At 44.8% G+C, this 22,397-nt stretch overlaps 2 protein-coding genes across 5 annotated transcripts in view; one reads left to right on the top strand and one right to left on the bottom strand.

The window, feature by feature from the left end:
• Nucleotides 1-18,671, bottom strand: part of CCDC38 (coiled-coil domain containing 38) — an 89,279-nt gene extending 70,608 nt beyond the window's left edge. Inside the window, exons 1-3 of one of the 3 annotated variants that reach the window (XM_030214071.1) lie at nucleotides 18,530-18,671; nucleotides 14,346-14,441; nucleotides 9,024-9,125 (exon numbers count right to left, since the gene is read on the bottom strand). In XM_030214071.1, coding sequence (XP_030069931.1) covers nucleotides 9,024-9,096 — 73 coding nt within the window. In that variant the 5' untranslated portion in view covers nucleotides 9,097-9,125; nucleotides 14,346-14,441; nucleotides 18,530-18,671. Of the gene's footprint in view, nucleotides 1-9,023; nucleotides 9,126-14,345; nucleotides 14,445-18,529 lie in introns of all 3 variants that reach the window. The other 2 variants (XM_030214068.1, XM_030214070.1) reach the window with 2 other exon arrangements.
• Nucleotides 18,672-18,773: 102 nt separating this feature from the next.
• AMDHD1 (amidohydrolase domain containing 1) overlaps nucleotides 18,774-22,397 on the top strand; it is a 28,226-nt gene continuing 24,602 nt past the window's right edge. Inside the window, exons 1-2 of one of the 2 annotated variants that reach the window (XM_030214617.1) lie at nucleotides 18,774-18,958; nucleotides 21,564-21,670. In XM_030214617.1, coding sequence (XP_030070477.1) covers nucleotides 18,816-18,958; nucleotides 21,564-21,670 — 250 coding nt within the window. In that variant the 5' untranslated portion in view covers nucleotides 18,774-18,815. The remainder of the gene's footprint in view (nucleotides 18,959-21,563; nucleotides 21,671-22,397) is intronic. The other variant, XM_030214618.1, reaches the window with a different exon arrangement.

Here is a 22,397-nt window from a genome sequence, read left to right on the forward strand (position 1 = left end):
AAAAAAGTGTGAGCCAAATCCAAATAAATAAATAAATTGCACTCTTGGCAAAACTTGCCAGCCAAAAAGAAAAACAGATAAAAATAAGGGTCCTAGACAAATGGTCTACGAATGCTATCATGAAGGCTGACCTCATTCTCTGAACCGGATAGCCTGAATCCGAATACATTGGTTGGGCATTTTCATTTAAGAAGCTTGAGCTGCTGGCTTTTAGAGTTTTTAATAATTTGCCACTACATGGAAGCTGGGCTTGCTTTCCCACTGCATGTTGTTATGCTGGCTGATACCCTTATATTCATATCTTGAATGCCTTGAAGGCTTAGGCTGCAGAACTAAGTTCTAACCCTTAAACAGTGACTGCTTGAGTGAAAATAAAGAAAGAGGCCATGCCAATGTCTCATGCATAATATGTGTGACAGAAGAACAGTCAGTCCCTACCCAAAAAGCAGCATAAAATCTTTTTTTTTACCCTTTTGGGACCTTGCCAGGTATTTGTGACCTGGATTGGCCACTTGGAAACTGGACATCTTATAATTATTTTTGCACAAATTGGCTGAAACATAGGTGCACCTCTTTAATTCCTATTCAGCAACAAATAATTAGCTGCCTAAAGCACAGTTCTTGCACTAGAAGTATTCTTCTTTGAAAGGGGAATAAAAGACTCAAGGCAAAACCTATCACAGAGGACTATATGCAAAAAACAACTTTAAGTACGATTTAAGGGTATTTTACTCCTAAATGGCATAATCTAATTGGCAGACTGAACACTTCCACTCAAGACTGCTAAAACAGACATTGATTGATTCATCACTGACAAGGCACAGGGTTAATTCTCTTCAGACCACAGGCTAGTGAAACCAATCTAGCCTTTCTTATTACTCTTCTCAAGATGCACAGCATTCTACAATTTAAAAAATATATAAACAAACAGAATTCCACCAACTCTTCTCTGGTATTTAACAATAATTCTTCTTAATTAAGGAGAAATTACATGTTTTACCTGATAATTTTCTTTCCTTTAGTCCTACCAGACCAGTCCAGAACCTGTGGGTTATATCTGTCGATCAGAAGATGGAGAAAGAAACAAAGTAGTTCTGTATGATTCACCCCTTAAGGTTGAAATGCAGCCTTACAATGCTCAGCATTTTGAATGACCAAATGACACTGCTCATGTTCACATTTCCAGTCAAATGTATTCAACCATTATCTTTACCAACAAGCACTGTTGTACTACACTGACACATAGTTCTCCAATTGGGTCATGAGCTGTTTGAAAATCCAATGAGTTAAGTTACAAGTGCTTCTATTTTACAATTCCATTAACTGAGAAATGAAAGAAAACAGAAGAACAAGTTATAAAAATAAAGCATGTTTATTCATATCCAAGCAGTAAGGGTCTCTAGACTGTACTGGTCTGGTAGGACTAGAGGAAAGAAAATTATCAGGTAAGACAATTTCTCCTTGCTTAGTGTCCATACCAGTCCAGTTCAGAACCTGTGGATGTAGCAAAGAAGTTCCCAAATAGGGTGCAAAACCAAACCTATGGTTGAACAAAGCCCAACCCAAAGGGTAGGAGGGCTGGAAGCAACACAGGAAGCAAACTAATTTGCAAATGTAAGTACAACTGAGTGCTCAGATTGGAGATAAAACTGCAAGCTGTCCTAGCACTCAGTCTCTGAAAACTAATAGACTGGTAGAAAAAACATTAGCTGGAAAGAGTTTTGCAGTATAAACACCTATGAAGAAATAAACTCAACTGCAATGGGAAGGGGAATACGAGGTACTTGACTTTCCTGGAGTAAGGAACCAGAGAGGGAATGAAGAATTCAACTGATCACCAGGAAGTGGGAGGAAGTTAGATACCTACTCATTCTACAACAGCATGAGCAGTCCACTGGAAAGCACAGAGAAATATCCAGGCTGTCACAAACATAACATAAGAATAAGGAATTCTGTGTTATTTCTGAAGGAGTGAGAACTTTGGAGCTTGCAATAATCAGTAGAGATGCAGCTAGAGAAAAGGAACATCTCTGCAACACTGTTTAAACATAAGAAATTCTGCAAAACATCTGAAGAGAGTAAATTTTGGAGCTCCAATTACACATAAGGCCATAGTTAGAGAGCGGAACTACCCCTCATGGCATGCCCTTATACCAACAACATATGGGTAGATGGTTTCCAATCCAAGGAGGAAAGACTAGCACCTCTTACATCCAATTCTCACTCCTGAAGGAAACTCACTGAGTAAGATCCAAACAAAGTGATGTGCCAAAGTTTCCAAATGGAAGAGAACCATGGTAGAAGAATTTTGATCTTCAGAGTTATCTGAGCAGTCAAACCAACCTGAGGTAGATGAAAAGGGAAGAAAATCTTATTCCAGCCAGAAGCAAGTATGATGCCCCTTTTGCTGCCATCTATAATAGGCACTGAAATGGGAAAGTTGGAAAACACCGTATTCACAAGGGCCATCGTCGCGCAGGACCAAGTGGGTGGGGCAGTCAGAATAACTACTACTACTACTACTACTAATAGCATTTATATAGCGCTACCAGACGCACACAGCGCTGAACATTTGACATAGAGAGACAGTCCCTGCTCAAAGAGCTTACAATCTAGGTAAAACAGACAGACAAGATATTACGGGCAAGGGAATTACAGGGTAAAGAGGAATAGGGGAGGAGGAGGGCAAATGAATAGCGGCTAGGAGCCAAAGGCAGCAGTGAAAAGGTGAGCCTTCAGCATAGATTTAAAAACAGGTAGAGATGGAACTAGATGTATGGGCTCGGGAAGAAGATTCCAGGCATAAGGTGTAGCAAGATAAAAGGAACGAAGTCTAGAGTTAGCGGTGGAGGAGAAGGGGGACGACAAGACAGACTTGCTCAGAGAGCGGAGTTCATGGGGAGGAATGTAGGGAGAAATGAGAGAGGAGAGGTAACAAGGGGTCATAGAGTGGATGCATTTAAAGGTCAGTAAGAGAAGTTTGAACTGTATACGGAAGCGGTCATCCAGAACAGCTATGGTTATTGCCAGTCAAAAGCTCATCCCTTGTTTTGACTGGGGAACTGGCTGGAACTTCTGTTGCCTCTGGTGTAAGGAATAATCCTGAATATTCTGGGGTGGTTGAAAGGTGGGGGGAAATACCTATGCCTTTGGGAGTAGTAGGCCCTCCTTTGTCCTCTGCCAGTATACTTCCAGGATGTGGAGGCTGAGTCAGTGACTTGATGGTCTCAGAGCATATCTTAATGAGGTCAGCTACCTCATTTACCTTGTCACCAAAAAGAATGTCACCCCAGAACAAAATATCCACCAGCTGGAGGGAAAATATAAAACAATATACATTGGTCACTAGGGAGGCAAAAGTCTTTTATTATGATAAAAAGGTACAAGAAGCAAGAAATTCAACTAAGGCCTTATTTAAAATTTATCAAAGTTTAACTTGTACAGATAGAGTACTGACTACCCCCGAACTGGAGCAGCCTCCACCTGAAAAATTAGCTTCATATTTTTTTTTGTTACATTTGTACCCCGCGCTTTCCCACTCGTGGCAGGCTCAATGCGGCTTACATGGGGCAATGGAGGGTTAAGTGACTTGCCCAGAGTCACAAGGAGCTGCCTGTGCCTGAAGTGGGAATCGAACTCAGTTCCTCAGGACCAAAGTTCACACCCTAACCGCTAGGCCACTCCTCCACTGTTGCTACTATTTGAGATTCTACATGGAATGTTGCTATTCCACTAGCAGCATTCCATGTAGAAGTCAGCCCTTGCAGATCACCAATGTAGCCGCGCAGGCTTCTACATGGAATGTTGCTAGTGGAATAGCAACATTCCATGTAGAATCTCCAATAGTAGCAACATTCCATGTAGAATCTCCAATAGTATCTATTTTATTTTTGTTACATTTGTACCCTGCGCTTTCCCACTCATGGCAGGCTCAATGCAGCTTACATGGGGCAATGGAGGGTTAAGTGACTTGCCCAGAGTCACAAGGATCTGCCTGTGCCTGAAGTGGGAATCGAACTCAGTTCCCCAGGACCAAAGTCCACCACCCTAACCACTAGTTAATGCTGCCCTTGCACCCACTAAAACTGCTCCTCGGACATTTGAGGCTGGCAAAAAAAAAAATTTTAAGTTTTTTTTTAGGGTGGGATGGGGTTGGTGACCACTGGAGTAGTAAGCGGAGGTCATCTGGTCAGTTGGTCATGAAAAAAAACGGACCAAGTCGGCCAAGTGCTCGTCAGAGACGCCCTTCTTTATTCCATTATCGGCCGAGAACGCCCATCTGTTAAGCACGCCCCAGTCCTGCCTTTGCTACGCCTCTGACATGCCCCCCTGGAACTTTGGTCATCTCCATGATGGAAAGCAGTTGAGGACACCCAAAATCAGCTTTCGATTATGCCAATTTGGGCGACCCTGAGAGAAAGACGCCCATCTCCCGATTTGTGTCGAAAGATGGGCATCCTTCTCTTTCAAAAATAAGCCTGCTGGTCTACTATGGTCTCCAATGCAACTTCGCTATCGGGATACCCTATCTTCCCTGTTTTGGTATCTTTGAAAGATAATTTGTTCCAAACCATGTGCTTTTGAAAAACTGTTGGCCTTCCCCCAGGTTCTAGTTTAAAAGCTGCTCTATCTCTTTTTTAAATGCTGATGCCAGCAGCCTGGTCCCACCCTGGTTAAGGTGGAGCCCATCATTCCGGAATAGGCTCCCCCTTCCCCAGAATGTTGCCCAGTTCCTTAGAAATCTAAAACCCTCCTCCCTGCACTATCGCCTCATCCATGCATTGAGACTCCGGAGCTCTGCTACCCTAAAGGTTCTGGATTTGAGCTTTCTACCTAAGAGCCTATATTTGGCTTCCAGAACCTCTCTCCAACATTTTCCTAAGTCACTGGTACCCACATGTACCAAGACAGCTGGCTCCTCCCCAGCACTATCTAAAATCCTATCTAGGTGACACGTGAGGTCCGCCACCTTCGAACCAGGCAGGCAAGTCACCAGGCAATCCTCACGTCCACCAGCCACACAGCTATCTACATACCTAATAATCGAATCACCAGCATCCCTAACCTTTCCATCCTGGTCAGAAGCTCCTGGAGACAAATCCTTGGTGCAAGAGGATATTTTATCCCTTGGTGGGCTGGTCCTGGCTACAGGATTACTTCCAGCTGCACCAGGGTGATGCTGTCCTTTTAGAAGACCTTCATCCTCCAAGGAAGCACAGGGGCTGCCAAGACTGGAGGTGGGACTTCTCTACAACGTCCCTGTAGGCCTCCTCTATGTACCTCTCTGTCTCCCTCAGCTCCACCAAGTCTGCTACTCTAGCCTCAAAAGAACGAACTGAGAGCTAGGAGCTCTTTGTATCGAGCACACACATATAACCTCTCACCAACTGGGAGATAATCATACATGTGGCACTCAGTGCAAAAAACTGGATAGCACCCCTCTCGCTACTGGACTTCTGTCTGCATCTTAGTATTATAGAGTTGTTTAATTAAAACTTCTTAAGGTACTAGGGATATCAGATGAATATAAAGAGACGTGGAGCGAACGGAGCACCCAAGTTTTCATGAGGGCGTCCTCACAGGATGGCCCTGTAAAGGGGTGGGGCAACCCGTATTATCAAAACAAGATGGGGGGGCCATCTTTCGTTTCAATAATATGATCGGGGACGCCCAAAATCATGAAATTTAGGTCGACCTTAGAGATGGTCATCCTTAGGTCGTTTTTCAGATGGTTGTCCCCGGTTTTCGGCGATAATGGAAACCGAGGATGCCCATCTCAAAAACAACCAAATCCAAGCCATTTGGTCATGGGAGGAGCCAGAATTCGTAGTGCACTGGTCCCCCTGACAAGCCAGGACACCAACCGGGCACTCAAGGGGGCACTGCAGTGGACTTCAGAAAAAGGTCCCAGGTACATAGCTCCCTTACCTTGGGTGCTGAGCCCCCCACCCCCAAAACCCAAAACTGTACACCACTACTACAGCCCTTAGGGATGAAGGGGGGCAGCTGCATGTGGATACAGTGGGTTTCTGGTGGGTTTTGGAGGGCTCACATTTACCACCACAAGTGTAACAGGTAGGGGGGGATGGGCCTGGGTCCGCCTGCCTGAAGTACACTGCACCCACAACTGCTCCAGGTACCTGCATACTGCTGCGATGAAACTGAGTATAGCATTTGAGGCTGGCATAAAAGTATTTTAAAAGATTTTTTTTGAGGTGGGAGGGGGTTAGTGACCACTGGGGGAGTAAAGGGAGCTCATTCCCGATTCCGTCCGGTGGTCATCTGGTCAGTTCGGGCACCTTTTTGATGCTTGGTCGTGAAAAAAATGGACCAAGTAAAGTCGACCAAGTGTTCATCAGGGACGCACTTCTTTTTTCCATCATCGGATGAGGACGCCCTTCTCCTAAGCACGCCCCAGTCCTGCCTTCGCTACACTGCCGACACGCCCCCGTGAACTTTGGTCATCCTCGCGACGGAAAGCAGTTGAGGGCACCCAAAATCGGCTTTTGATTATGCCGATTTGGGCGACCTTGCGAGAAGGACGCCCATCTCCCGATTTGTGTCGGAAGATGGGCGCCCTTCTCTTTCGAAAATTCACCTGTTAAGGTTATATGGTGTAATATATAATTTATTTAGTGTTTGCTTCTCAGAAACAAATTAAATGTAATAAGGGGGATCCCACAGGCAAAAAAAGAATCAGAAGGGAAGCCAATGACTCTGGAAAAAAGAACTGTTATTAAATACTAGCTAAGCTAGTTCAACCTTAAGGGAGAGCTAATACCGGAGAAGGAGGTGAGAAGAAGTCAGGAGGCTATGGGTATTGTAACTATGACTGTGTAAATAAGGGAAGGATGACCAACAAGACATTTCCTAAGAAGGTTAAGCTCTGTACAGACAGACTTTGTACAGACTGAACCGCATTAAAGGAGCAAAGATATGGACCTAGTGGAATAAACACTACGAGGAGACATTTTTTTCTTGGTTTTGTTTTTTTTTCTTTTAAATAAAATACTGATGCAGAAATCCTACATAGGAACTGAGAGTACCTCACTGGGAATCAAAAAGAAAAACCTTAGGATTAAAGGACATTCCATGCCTTATACTGCTATTCAAGATCCATCAAAATTCTGCAAAAACAGCTTAAGAGTGAAAAGCTTTAAAAGACCTTTAACGCACTTTGGGGGTCTTTTACGAAAGCTTAGCTCGAGCTATCTGCAGCAGGACCCATAGGAATAAAATGACCCTGCTGCCGATAACTCAAGCTAAGCTTTAGTAAGAGACCCCCTTTAAGAGGAACTTCAGACACAGTCTATACTAGACAGCAATTTCAGGAACTAATTCTCCAGATTAATGAAGTAGGAAAGAAGCATAAATGGGCATCTTTGTTTGCAAAATTTCAATGCAAACTCCCCAGAGTCTGCAGTGAAGTAATAAAGTACTTTCCACAGAAAAAGAGATTGTAAAATAGCCACAATTCCAGCAATTTTTGTGAATGCGGAAGTATGTGACTACTTAAGGTCTGACCCCCCAATAGGAATGAGAGTGAGGGCCATCCTAGCTGAAACTGGATCAAATTTGTACTGCTGTGGCCAAGTCACAGTTCTGAACCACAACATACACCCCAACGATGAAAAGGCAGTAATTTCCCTGAAAAGCAAAAACAACACTGAAGGCTCCCTAGGCAAAGGAGCCTCAAGCAACAATGAACAGAAACATTAGCCAACCTATTTGAAAACTACATGCCACAGCCCTAAGAACAAGCAAAGCTGAAGTTCGCACTATGGCATGAAGAACTCCCCAACTATACCAGATGCTATCCTGCTGAAAGGGGCAGCATCTGAGATGGCACTTCTGCAAATGCTATTCTTGTGGCTCAGCTGGTGTTCACAGCCAGGCTGTAAGATAGCGTAACTGGAGTTCAGTGCTCATTATTTCCTTAGTGTCAGCTACTGTGCACAGCCAAGCTGCAAGATGGCATCTGAGCTGGGAACTTTATATCTGATATTCTTTGGCCCTGATATTGTGTAGAGCTAAGCTGGAAGACGGTTTGAGTTAGAGAGAGTAAACTGATGTTCCTGACAACAGAAGAGTCATGCTTGCAAAAATCATGTGCAGTTTACAGTCATTGAGCCACAGCCAGAACAGGAGCAGTAACTTGGACTTTCCCAGACTCACATGGCAACCGTGAAAAAAAGAGAATGCCACTAAGTCTGAATCACCCAATACTGAGCTATGCAGCCTTAACAAATTGAAACATTGGCTACTGCCAGTCAATCTACTTTGAAGACACCAGGGTGAGAGGGAAGCAGGGGCGATAAGAGGGAAGGGACTCAGACTCCTCTGAGTATTCCTCTCTCAATCTTTAATGAGTAAGAACAGCTCCGCAAGATAAATTTGGCTCCAGTTTATTTATTTATTCTTATATCCCACACTATCCAAAACAAGGTTCAGTTCAATGTGGCTTACAGATACCATACATACATTTAAGTAACTGGTCCAGGATCGGGCCTCAAATAATGTCTTGTCCGTTCTGTGAAGCACCTGAACCCCAAGAGACCCCTTCTAGGGAAAAAGGGAGAATGAGAGGAAAGGGAGTTGAACCCTTCCAAGTGTTTCCTGAACATTTTCCTTCCTCTTTTCCGGTCTCTTCTTATGCACTGAGAGGAAGACTAGCTCAACTTAACTAGCAACAACTGATTCTGGAGCCTATCAGGCCTATCCAGACCACAACCTAACTGGTGTACCATCACTATCAGCTGGAGTCAGAGAAATACTATGCATTCTAAGGCTGTACCATGCCCTTGAGGCAAATTACACAGAACTACTTTGTTTCTCTGTCTCTATGTGCTGATAAATAGACATAACCCACTGGTTCTGGACAGGTCTGGTATAGATCCTAAGGAATTGACAGTTATGTGTTCTAAAGCTATGCTGTTAAGTTCCAACTTTAAAAATAAAATTAAGGTTAAATTACATTTCTCACTGCTTAAAACTTAACTTTGCAACTTCATCACAGAGCATACCTGGATTTATTTTTGGAAACTGAGAAGACTGAAGTTTGGTTGGCTGCAACGCAAATGCAATGCTAGACATCATGGTTATCTGTTTTATTAATTTTCACTGCCCTGTTGAAGCAACAAAAAAAGACAGTTTCATCATTTTAACATCAAAAGAAAAAAAATATAAAGCAAATATAAATTTTTGATCGCTGTTGTTTATAAACAACTGGGTCAACATGCAGATCTGATGGGAAGCATGTTTTTTTTTAAACACCAGCAATGGCATTTTAAAAAATACAAATAAGTGCTGCAATATGGATAAGCAGTGACACTCATTGCCCACTGCTGTACATACAGCAGAAGTATTCAGCCACTATGGGGCAATTTTATAACTCGGCACCTCCATTTTGCAGTGAGAGCCTATTCTATGACTACATCTGGGCACTTGGATTCCATTACAGAATGCTAGCGAAACCCAACATCAGTGTGCCTGATATTTATGCGCACATAGTTAAGTGTAAGTGCAGGTGCCTGAATGCAGCACGGACAAGTGTAACTTACTGTTTTCTGTAAGTTGCATATATAAAGGGCAGCACCACCCATGCTCTTCCCAATATCTGTCCAAGCGAATGCTCCCTTGCAGTTAAGTACTATACCAAATACACAGTGGTGTGCTGGAGCCGGTTGTTAAATTTTTAAAGCTCTTGCAAGCCGGTTGTTGTGGCAGGCGAGCCGGCTCCCAGGGGTGGCGCAACCCGGCAGTAAGTGAGGTAAGCATGGCAGGAGGGTGCCACATGCCATGCTTACCTCACCTCCTGTCATTCTGGGGGGTTTAAATTATTGATTTTACCTCCGTCGCTGCAGCCGCAGTGAAAGCCCGTCTCTAGCCTTCCCTTTGTTCCCGTCAGTGTCCCGCCTTCTTCTGATGTCATTTCCTCTTTCCGCAAGGGCGGGACACTGACAGGAAATGAAGGGAAGGCTAGGGACGGGGTTTCACTGCCCGGCTGCTGCGACGGAGGCAGGGGAGTGAAGGGAATCGCTGGGTGGGTACATGGATGGCTCGAAGTGGGGCAGGGGAGCGAAGGAAATCGCTGGGTGGGTATGGGTGGCTGGACGTGGGGCAGGGGAGCAAAGGGAATCGCTGGGTGGGTATGGATGGCTGGACGTGGGGCAGGGGAGCAAAGGGAATCACTGGGTGGGAATGGATGGCTGGACGTGGGGCAGGGGAGTGAAGGGAATCGCTGGGTGGGTATGGATGACTGGAGAGGGGCAGGGGAGCGAAGGGAATCGCTGGGTGGGTATGGATGGCTGGAGGTGGAGCAGGGGAGCAAAGGGAATCACTGGGTGGGTATGGATGGCTGGACGTGGGGCAGGGGAGCAAAGGGAATCGCTGGGTGGGTATGGATGGCTGGAGGGGGGGCAGGGGAGAGGAGAGTTGCTGGACATGGATGGAGGATAGGGAAGGGAGAGAGAAGAAATGCTGGACATGGATGGAGGGGAGGGAAGAGTGAGGAAGGAGATGAGATGAGGGAAAAGGAAGAGAGGAGAAAAACTGCACATGGATGAAGAAAATAGGCAGAAGCTGGATCCACTGGACAGTCAAGTCTGCGGAGGACCAGAAATGAAGAAAGGAGGAAAGTAAAGAAATAAATGGAAAGGAAGCCCTGGAAACGGAGTTAAGAGGACAGATAGCAGCAGAATCGGATACTGGGCCAGCACGATCAGAAAAACAAAGTCACCAGACAACAAAGGTAGAAGAAATCATTTTATTTTCATTATAGTGTTTGGAATATGTCCACTTTGAGAATCAGGTGCTCAACATTAAAAGTTTATATTTATTTACTTATTTATGGCATTTTATCCCACATTAAACATGAATTAGATTGGAACCTGGGATCATAAAATATTTTTTTTCCCTGGAGTAATGCATTGCCCCACCCCAGGCTCTTTCCCCAGCTATCGCCAGCTCTGCAATTTGGGGGGGGGGGGGGGGGGGGGGGAAGATTTGGACCAGGGAGAGAGCCTGTTGTTAAACATTTACCAGCACACCACTGCATATATACACAACTCTCTGGATTTGTCTGCTGCTGATGACAATGAATAAAGAATACCATACTAGGCAGACCAGGTAGAAGTTTCTAAGGGGTAGCAAATAGCAGCTGCAGTCAAAGCAAAATAATAGATCCTGACAGCCACACTAACTCAAAGAATCATCAGCACATACTTTTATCACAGAGAAGGTGGGCAATTTTCAAATAAACCATTTACCTTGGTAAATGGCTTTAGGAAATTGTTTTATAAGCTTGTGTCTATGTGTGTATATATATCTCTATATCTACAGGATAAAAATAATATTAATAACATTAATAACATGACTAATAACCACAATGTCATACAATAACAAAAAACTTGTTTCCTTTATTCGTATAATATCAGCATAAAAACTAGTGCTAATATAACACAAAATCAGTTATGTCCCCTAAAAGCCTCTCTGGAACATCCCAATGAAAACGATCCTATAAAAGAAGAGATAAAAAGCCAGATCTTGTGTTTGCTTGTAGATCTCATCAGCCTCTCCTGTGTTTGGACTACAGGGTGACACAAAAAATAAAAGTACTACTACTATTTAGCATTTCTATAGCGCTACAAGGAGTACACAGCGCTGCACAAACATAGAAGAAAGACAGTCCCTGCTCAAAGAGCTATGTAATAAAAGTGAGCCAAGTATAGGACAATCAAGCCATTGTGACATCACTGATGAGGTTGGCTCTTATTGGTGGACTGAGGCATTATGACATCACAATATTAGCTCTGGTTACAAGAGACTACTACTACTACTTATCACTTCTATAGCGCTACAAGGCATACGCAGCGCTGCACAAACATAGAAGAAAGACAGTCCCTGCTCAAAGAGCTTACAATCTAATAGACAAAAAATAAATAAAGTAACCAAATCAAATCAATTAATGTGAACAGGAAGGAAGAGAGGAGGGTAGGTGGAGGGGAGTGGTTACAAGTGGTTACGAGTCAAACGCAATGTTAAAGAGGTGGGCTTTCAGTCTAGATTTAAAGGTGGCCAAGGATGGGGCAAGACGTAGGGGCTCAGGAAGTTTATTCCAGGCGTAGGGTGCAGCGAGACAGAAGGCGCGAAGTCTGGAGTTGGCAGTAGTGGAGAAGGGAACAGATAAGAAGGATTTATCCATGGAGCGGAGTGCACGGGAAGGGGTGTAGGGAAGGACGAGTGTGGAGAGATACAGGGGAGCAGAGTGAGTACATTTATAGGTTAGTAGAAGAAGTTTGAACATGATGCGAAAACGGATAGGGAGCCAGTGAAGGGTCTTGAGGAGAGGGGTAGTATGAGTAAAGCGACCCTGGTGGAAGTAACCCCCTACAGTTTTTTTTACAGTTTTTTCATGTTTTTAATTACCCTTCTCTAGACCCCCGCAGGAAAAAATGCCCGTTTCAGAACGCAATGAAACGGGCGCTAGCAAGGGGCCCCCTCCCTCCGTCCCTCCGAGCTACTTGCCTTGTTCGCCACAGTTTCCGTTTCGGCCCTCGAGTGTCATAGCTCCACCCTCGACGTCATGACGTTTTGACGCGAGGGCGGTGCAGACACTCCAGGGCACACCGGATATCTCGGGCGCCTCAACTTCCGTGGAGGCTTCAGAACGTTGGGGTTGCCTTTTATATAGAGAGATTTTATGCTATGCTATGTTGATGTTACTGACATTTTAGCATTACTACCTAGCAATGTTTACGCGTTAAAAATGTTCATGCTAAAATACAGTAAAATATCGTCATTCAAATGATACAATTAACAATGTGTCAGAATTTTGCAGTCACTGTGAATGCTCAAAGTGTCCACCCCCAGCTTTAACACAGGCCTTCTGTCGCTTTGGTAAGTTTTTAATAGCCTTGTCGATTAGTTGCAGACTGTCCCACATCATCTGCCGATACCTTGTCCATGACTGCTGTTCCGATCCAAAATGCTTTTAAAGAAATTATCTGTAAATTATCATATTATGAAATACAAATTATTGAAATTAAAATTGTTTATTTATAAAAGTTTACATCACTGTAACATCATTAACTGCAAGCTGGTACCCTTTTTTTTTTTTTTTCAAATAATGGTAGTTTTACAGGGTAAACGTATTTGAACGAGCAAAAATCATGGTAGTCATGGTAAAAAGACTGAAACTTCACTGTGTTTAAAGATAATCTCATTCCACTTGGCACAAACGTAGACAGTAACAAGTAAAGCTGTAAAATTTCACGTTGAAATTATAAGCAGTGGCTGTGAAAACAGCAAAAAAACTCTAGGGGGTTACTTTTTGGTGCCTCACCCTGTAGTCCAAACACAGGAAAGGCTGGTGAGATCTACAAACAAACTCAAGATCTGTTTTTTTTAATCCCATCTTGTCAATAAAGGACTTTATAATTTTTTATCTTATTTTTATATCTATACAATATCTATGTAGAGATATATACATATATATAAACTAGCCGTGCAGCCCGTAAAAACGGGCTAGTATAGGAAGAGGGGGGGGTTGAAAGGCCCCCCCACCCCGCCACCGAGTTCGCCGCTGCCACTCCCCCTCCAAGTTCGCCCCCCCCCCCCGGAGCCGTCACCACCCACCTTCCACCCGGTCGGGCCCTCGCTCCGCTATTGAAACAGCGAGGGCACGCAGCACACAGCTCTACTGCTGAGCTGCTGTGGCATTCCTTCTTCTTCTCTGCCTGTGTCCTGTGTGTGACGTAACGTCGTTGAGGGCGGGACACAGGCAGAGAAGAAGAAGGAAGGCCGACGGCAGCTCAGCAGAGCTGTGTGCTGCGTGCCCTCGCTGTTTCAATAGCGGAGCGAGGGCCCGACCGGATGGAAGGTAGGTGGCGGCGGCGACTCCAGGTGGGGGGAGCGTTAGCGACGGCGGTGTCCCCCGCAAATGCGAAGTACAGACCCTCTCTGTTCCGCCCCCATCAACACGTATTGACACGGGGGCGGGGCAGAGAGGGTCTCTACTGTGCATTTGCGAGTGAGTACGACACTCGCCATTTATATATATTGATAGATATACATATACACACATTTAAATATTAAACTTCACTCTCAGTATATAAAAGTATGATGTCTAATTGTGCATTTTTACAGTTTCTAGGTCAGGTGATGTTGGGACAATTATGATTGTTGAGTTTAGTTTTTAAAATCTCTTGCTAGGGTAGTTAAAGATCCAAAAGTTAACTGAGAAGGGCAAAAGGATGAAGTTTTACTCAGGGCATCTAATAATACCCTTAAACTGGCCCTGCATTTAAGAATAAAAATAATTCTCTTTAAAAACAAAAACTATTTACCTCTATATCTGGGGTCTTGTTTTTGGAGTACAGTCTTCGTATCGAGCAGTTCTGGTAGTAGATGCTCCCTGACAGGATACAGCAGATGTCAGGGCACTGCTTGGGAAGAATTAAATGTTTTAGTAGACTATCCACAAATATGAACAATCAAAAATGTCAAGTTACAGATCTTTCAAAGTTCGTCACAGCTATTCTCAAATTTTTCTTTAAGAAAAGAACCCAAGTTTGATATAGTTGCTCTTACAGACAAAAGTTTCTATTTGAAAACATTGGTTAATAAATGCAGTTAAATCCTGTCCCTTAAAGTAGTCTGCCTTTATCAACGTTTTGGGAATGACAGTCCAGGCTATTCCTGGTATTCAAGTCTCTTATTCTCAGTATAACTGTAACATCACTAAATACAGTCTGAGGTTTTCTGGTTCAACTGCATTTCTTCCCATTTGATGTATCTTGAAAAAAAATTTTGATTATTTTTCTCGTTCTTGAAATTTATAAATTTACAGAAAACTCTTTCAAACATAAAAGAATAAGCAATGCTGATACAACATAGTAAACAAAATAAAGAAATTATAAATAATCAAAGAGAAGGAAAACATCATTGTAACATCAATCAGAAAGAAACATGGGGGAGGAGGGCACAAAGCTAGAAAATCTAAGAAGCTGGAGATTACTCCCTTTTATCAACCCCCCAAAACAAAATGGCAGAACACTAGGAGCTGCAAATAAGGCCATCTTAACCAGGACCGGATGGTATTCATCCCAGAGTATTAATAGAACTGAAAAATGAACTTGTAGAGCTACTGTTAGTAATATGCAATCTATCCCTAGAATCGGGTGTGGTACCGGAAGACTGGAGGGTAGCCAATGTTACGCCGATTTTTAAAAAAGGTTCCAGGGGAGATCCGGGAAATTATAGACTGGTGAGTCTGACGTCGGTACCGGGCAAAATGGTAGAGGCTATTATTAAGAATAAAATTACAGAGCACATACAAAAACATGGGCCGATGAGACAAAGTCAGCACGGATTTAGTGAAGGGAAGTCTTGCCTCACCAATCTACTACATTTTTTTGAGGGGGTGAACAAACATGTGGACAATGGGGAGCCGGTGGATATTGTGTATCTGGATTTTCAGAAGGCGTTTGACAAAGTGCCTCATGAAAGACTCCTGAGGAAACTGGAGAGTCATGGGATCAGAGGTAGGGTATTACTATGGATTAAGATCTGGTTGAAAGATAGGAAGCAGAGAGTAGGATTGAATGGTCAGTATTCTCAATGGAGAAGGGTAGTTAGTGGGGTCCCTCAGGGGTCTGTGCTGGGACCGCTGCTTTTTAACATATTTATAAATGACCTAGAGATGGGAGTAACTAGTGATGTAATTAAATTCGCAGATGACAAAGTTATTCAGGGTCATCAAGTCGCAGGAGGAGTGTGAAAGTTTACAGGAAGACCTCGCGAGACTGGGGGATTGGGCATCCAAGTGGCAGATGAAGTTCAATGTTGACAAGTGCAAAGTGATGCATGTGGGTAAGAGGAACCCGAATTACACCTATGTCATGCAAGGTTCTGCGTCAGGAGTCACAGAACTAGAAAGGGATCTGGGAGTCATCCTTGATAAGACATTGAAAACTTCTGCTCAGTGTGCTGCGGCGGCTAAGAAAGCGCACAGAATGTTGAGTATTATTAGGAAAGGGATGGAAAACAAAAACGAGGATGTTAAAAATGCCGTTGTATCGCTCCATGGTGCGAACGCACCTCAAATATTGTGTCCAATTCTGGTCGCCGCATCTCAAAAAAGATATAAATGAATTGGAGAAGGTGCAGAGAAGGGCGACGAAAATGATAAAAGGGATGGAACGACTTCCCTATGAGGAAAGTCTAAGAAGGTTAGGGCTCTTCAGCTTGGAGAAAAGGCACGGAACGAGCAGAGCCGACAGGTGCGCGGCACCCCCCCAGCGGCATGCACCCGGGGCGGACCGCCCCCCCCTCCCCCTAGGAACGCCACTGTGCATATCATCAGCATAGATATAGAATTTTGTGCCAATCAACTAAAGCAGCTCAGCCAGAGGCTTGAGGTAGATATTAAATAAAATGGGAGACAGCACAGATCACTATGAGGCTCATTTTCAAAGCACTTAGCCTCCCAAAGTTCCATAGAAACCTATGGAACTTAGCCTCCCAAAGTGCTTTGAAAATAAGCCTCTATGGCACCCAACAGTTCAGTGCCCAAGATAATGATGTGCTATTGTCAAAGAGAACTGATTGTTGTCTGAGAGACAGGATTTGAACCATGTAAATCCGTGTCACTGATACCCGTTTCTGCCAGCCTCATAAGCATATTATGATTCACAGTGTCGAAGGCTGCCAAGGCCAGCAACACTAGTATTGAGGCAGGACCCATCATAGTTTCTGTGCAGATCGAGAAGGGACACAAAAACTGTCTCGTGTGAAGCCAAATTGACATGGGTCTATCTAATTACTTTCATTTAGCCAATCACTGTGTTAAATGCAGCAGACTGTTCTATAAGTTTTGCCAGGAAAGACATTTTAGAGACTGGTCAGTAGTTTACAAGCTTATCCTGCTCAAGGGAGCTTTTTTTAGTGTTATTAGCAGCTGCCCTTGCACAAGAGAGGCATTAACAGTTTACTGTACTATCTTTGCTGGGTAAGGATCAAGAGAGCAGTTTGTCAGCCATAGACCTTTCAGGATTTTTTCAAGAGTTTCCTCTGTGCAGGACCAGTGTTAGGGGTGGGCAATAGGACAACCCCCCCCATCAGTGGGGGCCCCAAACCTGCCCAAAGTTGAAAGAGGGACAATCTGCAAGCAAGCTTTGAGGTGCCCTCCCTAGCATCTGGCCTGGGCCCCATCATGTCTAGCACCAGCCCTGCCTCTGTGACCTGATTGAATGAGACCCAGTTGGTTGTGCATGGTGGAGGAGAGGGATTGTTTGCTTTAGCTGGTGACAGTTTTGATGGGACAGTCTGTAGGTCCTGATGGATACCTTTAATTTTGTTAGAAAAGTAAGTGGCAAAATCATTGCTTGTTAGCTATGACTGGGAGGGTTGGTTCTGCTGTGGAGTCTGCAGTAGGCAGTTTACCATTTTAAATAGTTGCTTGGTTGACTTTGCAGCTTATTCAATGTGTTGAGATCATTTTTTTTTTCTTTTTGGTTGTTGTTAAAGCCTGGTAGTAGATTGCCATGTGTTTCTTACAGCTGACCCTGTCTTCATGTAGGTGGGATTTTTGCCATTTTTGTTCAAGTTGGCTCCTTGATGGTTAGTTACACCCTATGCACACAGCTAGGGTTACCATATGTCTGGATTTACTCGGACATGTCCTCTTTTTGAGGACATGTTCGGGCGTCCGGACGGGTTTTGCCAGTCCGCCCGTTTGTCCGGATTTCTGGACAAATGGGCGGGCGGCGGGCCTATCCTACCCTCCCCTTCCTTACTGTCTAATGACCTTGAAGCGGCCTCGCGAGACTTCAACTCTCGGCTGCCATTTTGAATCCCGAGACCGTCACAGCAACAGGATGCAGGGCAAGGACAGCGCGGCAAGAAAGAGGGGGCTCTTTCCTGCCCCGAAGAGGTCACTAGACCACCAGGGCAGTAGATAGTAAGTAAGGGGAGGGGAGGGGAGATGATGGGGGGAGGGGGAATATGACCCTGGGGGAGGGGAGGGGAATATGTGCCAGGGGCGGGGCATGTCCTCTTTTTGAGGACAAAATATGGTAACCCTACACACAGCACACTTACATACATGACTGTAAGGTTCACGTGTGTAAGTGCTAGTATTCTATAACCTTAGCACACAAATAGTATTTACATTTAGGCACTAAAATTATAGAATAACGAAACCAAAGTGCATGCTCCCAGTACAACCTCTGCTCAAAATACTGGATTTTGTTACTAATGCATGCATGCCTGACCTATGCATGTTCAAATGGTACACAAGTCCCCATGGCAGTCAGCAGCACCCTCTCTTGTGTTTGTACACACATCATTTTCATTTGTTTAGTGCATTAAGGAACAGTGCTCCATCTTTAGCCTACAACCCTAATGCACTGCTCAATAAGTAAGGTAGTTACCAAAAATAAATAAAAAAAGCACGCTGCGAGTAAAACCCACGACTGCCATTTTTCAGGAGCTGCCATTCCTACGGGCAGCTCTTGTCTCGGGCGCTTACCTCCCTGCCGCCGAGTCTCACTGCCTCGCGACCCCGAACCGGCCTCACCTGTGGCCAAGCCCGGGGTTTTAGGTAGCGGGATGCGAAAGAACCTACCCAACGCCTAACCGCCACCTCCGCGAGCGCATTCCAATGAAACAAACAGCGTCCGCAGTGGCACGAAAGGGCGTAGGGGGGAGGGGTGCCGCGGGGGCAGGCGGGAAGGTGGCGGAGTGGAGAGGGGAGGGGGCGGGCGCGGCAGCTCAAGAGCTTGTTGGGTTTCTTCTAGCTTTAAAGGGTGCGCGCGATGGCGGAGCACGAGCCTTTCGCTCTGTGGCTGCGGAATGCGGCGCAGCTGGTACAGGTGTGCAGCAAGCGGGAGCTCTACCTGCGGGGGGACGAGTTGCAGCGGCTCCCGGTGCTGCACAACGCCAGCCTGGTGCTGGGACGGTAAGTGGGTTTTTTTTTAAGGTGGTATCTTGTTTATTGGCGTAATTCATACATTTTGGATAAACTTTTGGGAACGGAATGATGTTCTTGGAATGGAGGAGTAGCCTAGTGGTTAGTGCAGTGGACTTTGAACATTGGGAACTGAGTTCGATTCCCACTGCAGCTCCTTGTGACTCTGGGCAAGTCACTTAACCCTCCATTGCCCCTGGTACAAAATAAGTACCTGAATATATGTAAACTGCTTTGAATGTAGTTGCAAAAACCTCAGAAAGGCGGTATATCCCTTTCTCTATTTGAGATTCTACATGGAATGTTGCTAGTGGAGGAGTAGCCTAGTGGTTAATGCAGCGGACTTTGATCCTGGGGAACTGAGTTCAATTCCCACTGCAGCTCCTTGTGACTGTGGGCAAGTCACTTAACCCTCCATTGCCCCTGGTACAAAAATGAGTACCTGAATATATGTAAACTGCTTTGAATGTAGTTGCAAAAACCTCAGAAAGGCGGTATATCAAGTCCCATTTCTCTTTCTCTATTTGACATTCTACATGGAATGTTGCTAGTGGAGGAGTAGCCTAGTGGTTAGTGCAGCAGACTTTGATCCTAGGGAACTGAGTTCAATTCCCACTGCAGCTCCTTGTGACTCTGGGCAAGTCACCTAACCCTCCATTGCCCCTGGTACAAAATAAGTACCTGAATATATGTCAACCGCTTTGAATGTAGTTGCAAAAACCCCAGAAAGGCAGTATCAAGTCCCATGGCCGCACAATAACAAAATAGAATCATTTGACAGAATTCTACCAAGTCCAAGAATTTTATTGGTTTTAGAAAAAGACAAACAATTTATCATGTAATAACATCAACTGTAACACAGAATACAAACAAAGGAGAGAGAGAAAAAAAATCAGTTTTACAGATTCATAAATTTGAAACCTCTGTTGCAGACAAAACGGGTGAGATGTTTTACTGCTAAAACTTGGTCTCATGTGGATAATTATCTGAAATCTTATAATTTTCGGGACGGTAAGTAAGTGGTTTGGGTGAACGGCCACCGCATCCCCAACTTGTGAACCAGAATTGTGAAAACAGCTCAAACCTTGGATTTTACTTTGCTGCTGACCGGTTTATTTTATTTTCTTTTTTTCCCTTTAAACTTTAAAGTTACTATTAAGGCTCGACAACTATGACTACTATTGCTCATATGCTATTAGGTGTAGCCAGGGTTATGCAGAAGCTTAGCTTAGCTCACGCCTTTTTCAGATACAGTGCGATAGAGAATGACACGGGTACAAAAAGCGAGCAATTGTCTTCTATCGAAAATGCAGTGGAGTTTAAGTTTGTAGGGATGAAGTCAAAGCTTGCTGGACGAGGTGGGGCCATCGTCCCGTGTCAGGGGTCAACTGAGAGTGGTCTGGGCCCCCCACCCGGCTGCTGGCCGACACCCCCCCTACTGCCACAACCGATGCCCCTGCTGCCTCAGCCCTACGAGAGGGGCCCTAGTGGTTTAGTGGGCTCTGCATGGGGGGAGCATGTTCTTTCCTTCCGCTATGTTGCCACTATTCTCTCACCTGCCGGCACAGCTGTGTTTTCAAAATGGCGTCTGAGTCTTCCACAGGGAGTCTCTGCTGCCATTTTTAAAATACGGCAGTGCCGCAGAGGCCACTAGATCACCAGCGGTGAACCTTTAAAGGTAGGACTGGGGAGGGCTGTAGTGTGTGTGTGGTGGGCATCCAGGCAGAGCCTCTGGGCCCTGGAGCACTGCCTGGCTGCTCGAATGGTCAGTCCGCCCCTGTCCCGTGTCATTCTCTATAGCTCAAGACCAGTTGTATACAGGTCCAGGAGATAAAAAGTAGCCCCTGTATCCACAGAGCTTACAGACTAGTCAGGGCCATAGCTCAGTTTTCCTCGTGTAAATAATTGACGTACTTTTTGTTTTTAGCCATAGAGTAGCAGCAGTACGTATTCAGGTGTTCCACAGCTTAATTTACCTTTTCTTCAGATTTTTATCTGCCTACAGAACAGGGCTGCCGAGAGGGGGGGGGCAAAATTCCCCAGCGCCGGGGTCAGGCCGCCAGCGCTGCAGTTCCCAGTCTCACCTGCTTGCCTCCTCGGCTCCAGGCCCCCTGCATTCGAAGCAGCAGTTACAGATTGCCTCTCTTGAGTCGCAGATCGCCTCTTCTGGCCTTCCCTCCCTCTGTCCCGCACTCGCAGAAACCGGAAGTTACATCAGACGAGGTCGGGACACAGGGAGGGAAGGCCAGAAGAGAGGCAATCTGCGACTGCCTTTTTGAATGCAGGGGGCCCGGAGCCATGGAGGCAGGCAGGTGAGACCGGGGACTGCAGTGACAGGGGGCAGCAGCGGCAGGGGGAGCGACGGGGGGGGGGGGGGAGGACGGAGGCGGGGCGGCCTGCCCCGGACCCGGCCTAGTCTCTCGGCAGCCCTGCTACAGAATAAGAACAAGTGTTTAAATAAAATCCAAATCAACTGTATTTAGAGCAGCAGAAAGATCTGATTTTGACATGTTCCTTTATCCTTCGCTACATAGTCTACAGAAAATGGAATAATACAGCCAACCTATAACAAATGGATTTGCTCTTATCGTTTTAGAGACGGATATATAAAAGCTGTAGGCCCTGCAGATGCCATCCAAACTCAGTTTTCAAATGCATCCTTTGACAAAATAATCGATTGTTCTGGAATGTGTGTGCTCCCAGGTTGGTGTGTTTTCAACCCCAAATTATAGTGCATGAGAAATACTGAAATTTTCGGCCCTGAGGTCAGAGAGTAAAGGTGACTTTGTCATGGGCTCCCATTTGTGTACCTCACAATTTGTTTTTCAATTTGCTTAACATTTGTACCATTTTATGCCACTGAAATATTCTTAGCAACATAAAAAAAAAATGAAATAAAGCTTTGGTTCCATGGATTCTTGTGCTTACTATGTTTAAAACACACACACCCAAGGCTTTTAGGGCCCATTTTTACAAAGGCACGCTAGCGTTTTTAGTGCACGATAAAAATAAGTATGCATTAAACTCTGGAGATGCCCATATATTCTTATGGGTGTCTGTAGCCTTTAGTGCACACTTTAAAAACACTAGTTCACCTTTGTAAAAGACCCCCTTAAAATTAATTCTTAAAGCCATAGTGTGTCTTTTTCAATATGACTTTTTTTATTTCATGAAAGGACTGACACCAGCCCTATGCAGTGTTTTCAGTATAGCAGTGGATTGTGAGCTAGTGTTTTAATCTAGCAAGATGTAGACTTTTCTGATACTGGGTTGAAGAAGTGATGGTGTGAGTTTTGTCCATAAGGACCATTGTTGCTTTTAGTGTTTGTATTCTAAATAGGTTTTGAACTGAAAATTGTATGACCCCCCCTGTTGCAAACGTTGTCTGAAACACGGCCATGTTGGTCTTTTTATGATATACGCCTATGTT

Source organism: Microcaecilia unicolor, chromosome 9 (genome assembly GCF_901765095.1).
Source record: "Microcaecilia unicolor chromosome 9, aMicUni1.1, whole genome shotgun sequence".
Classification (NCBI taxonomy): domain Eukaryota; kingdom Metazoa; phylum Chordata; class Amphibia; order Gymnophiona; family Siphonopidae; genus Microcaecilia; species Microcaecilia unicolor.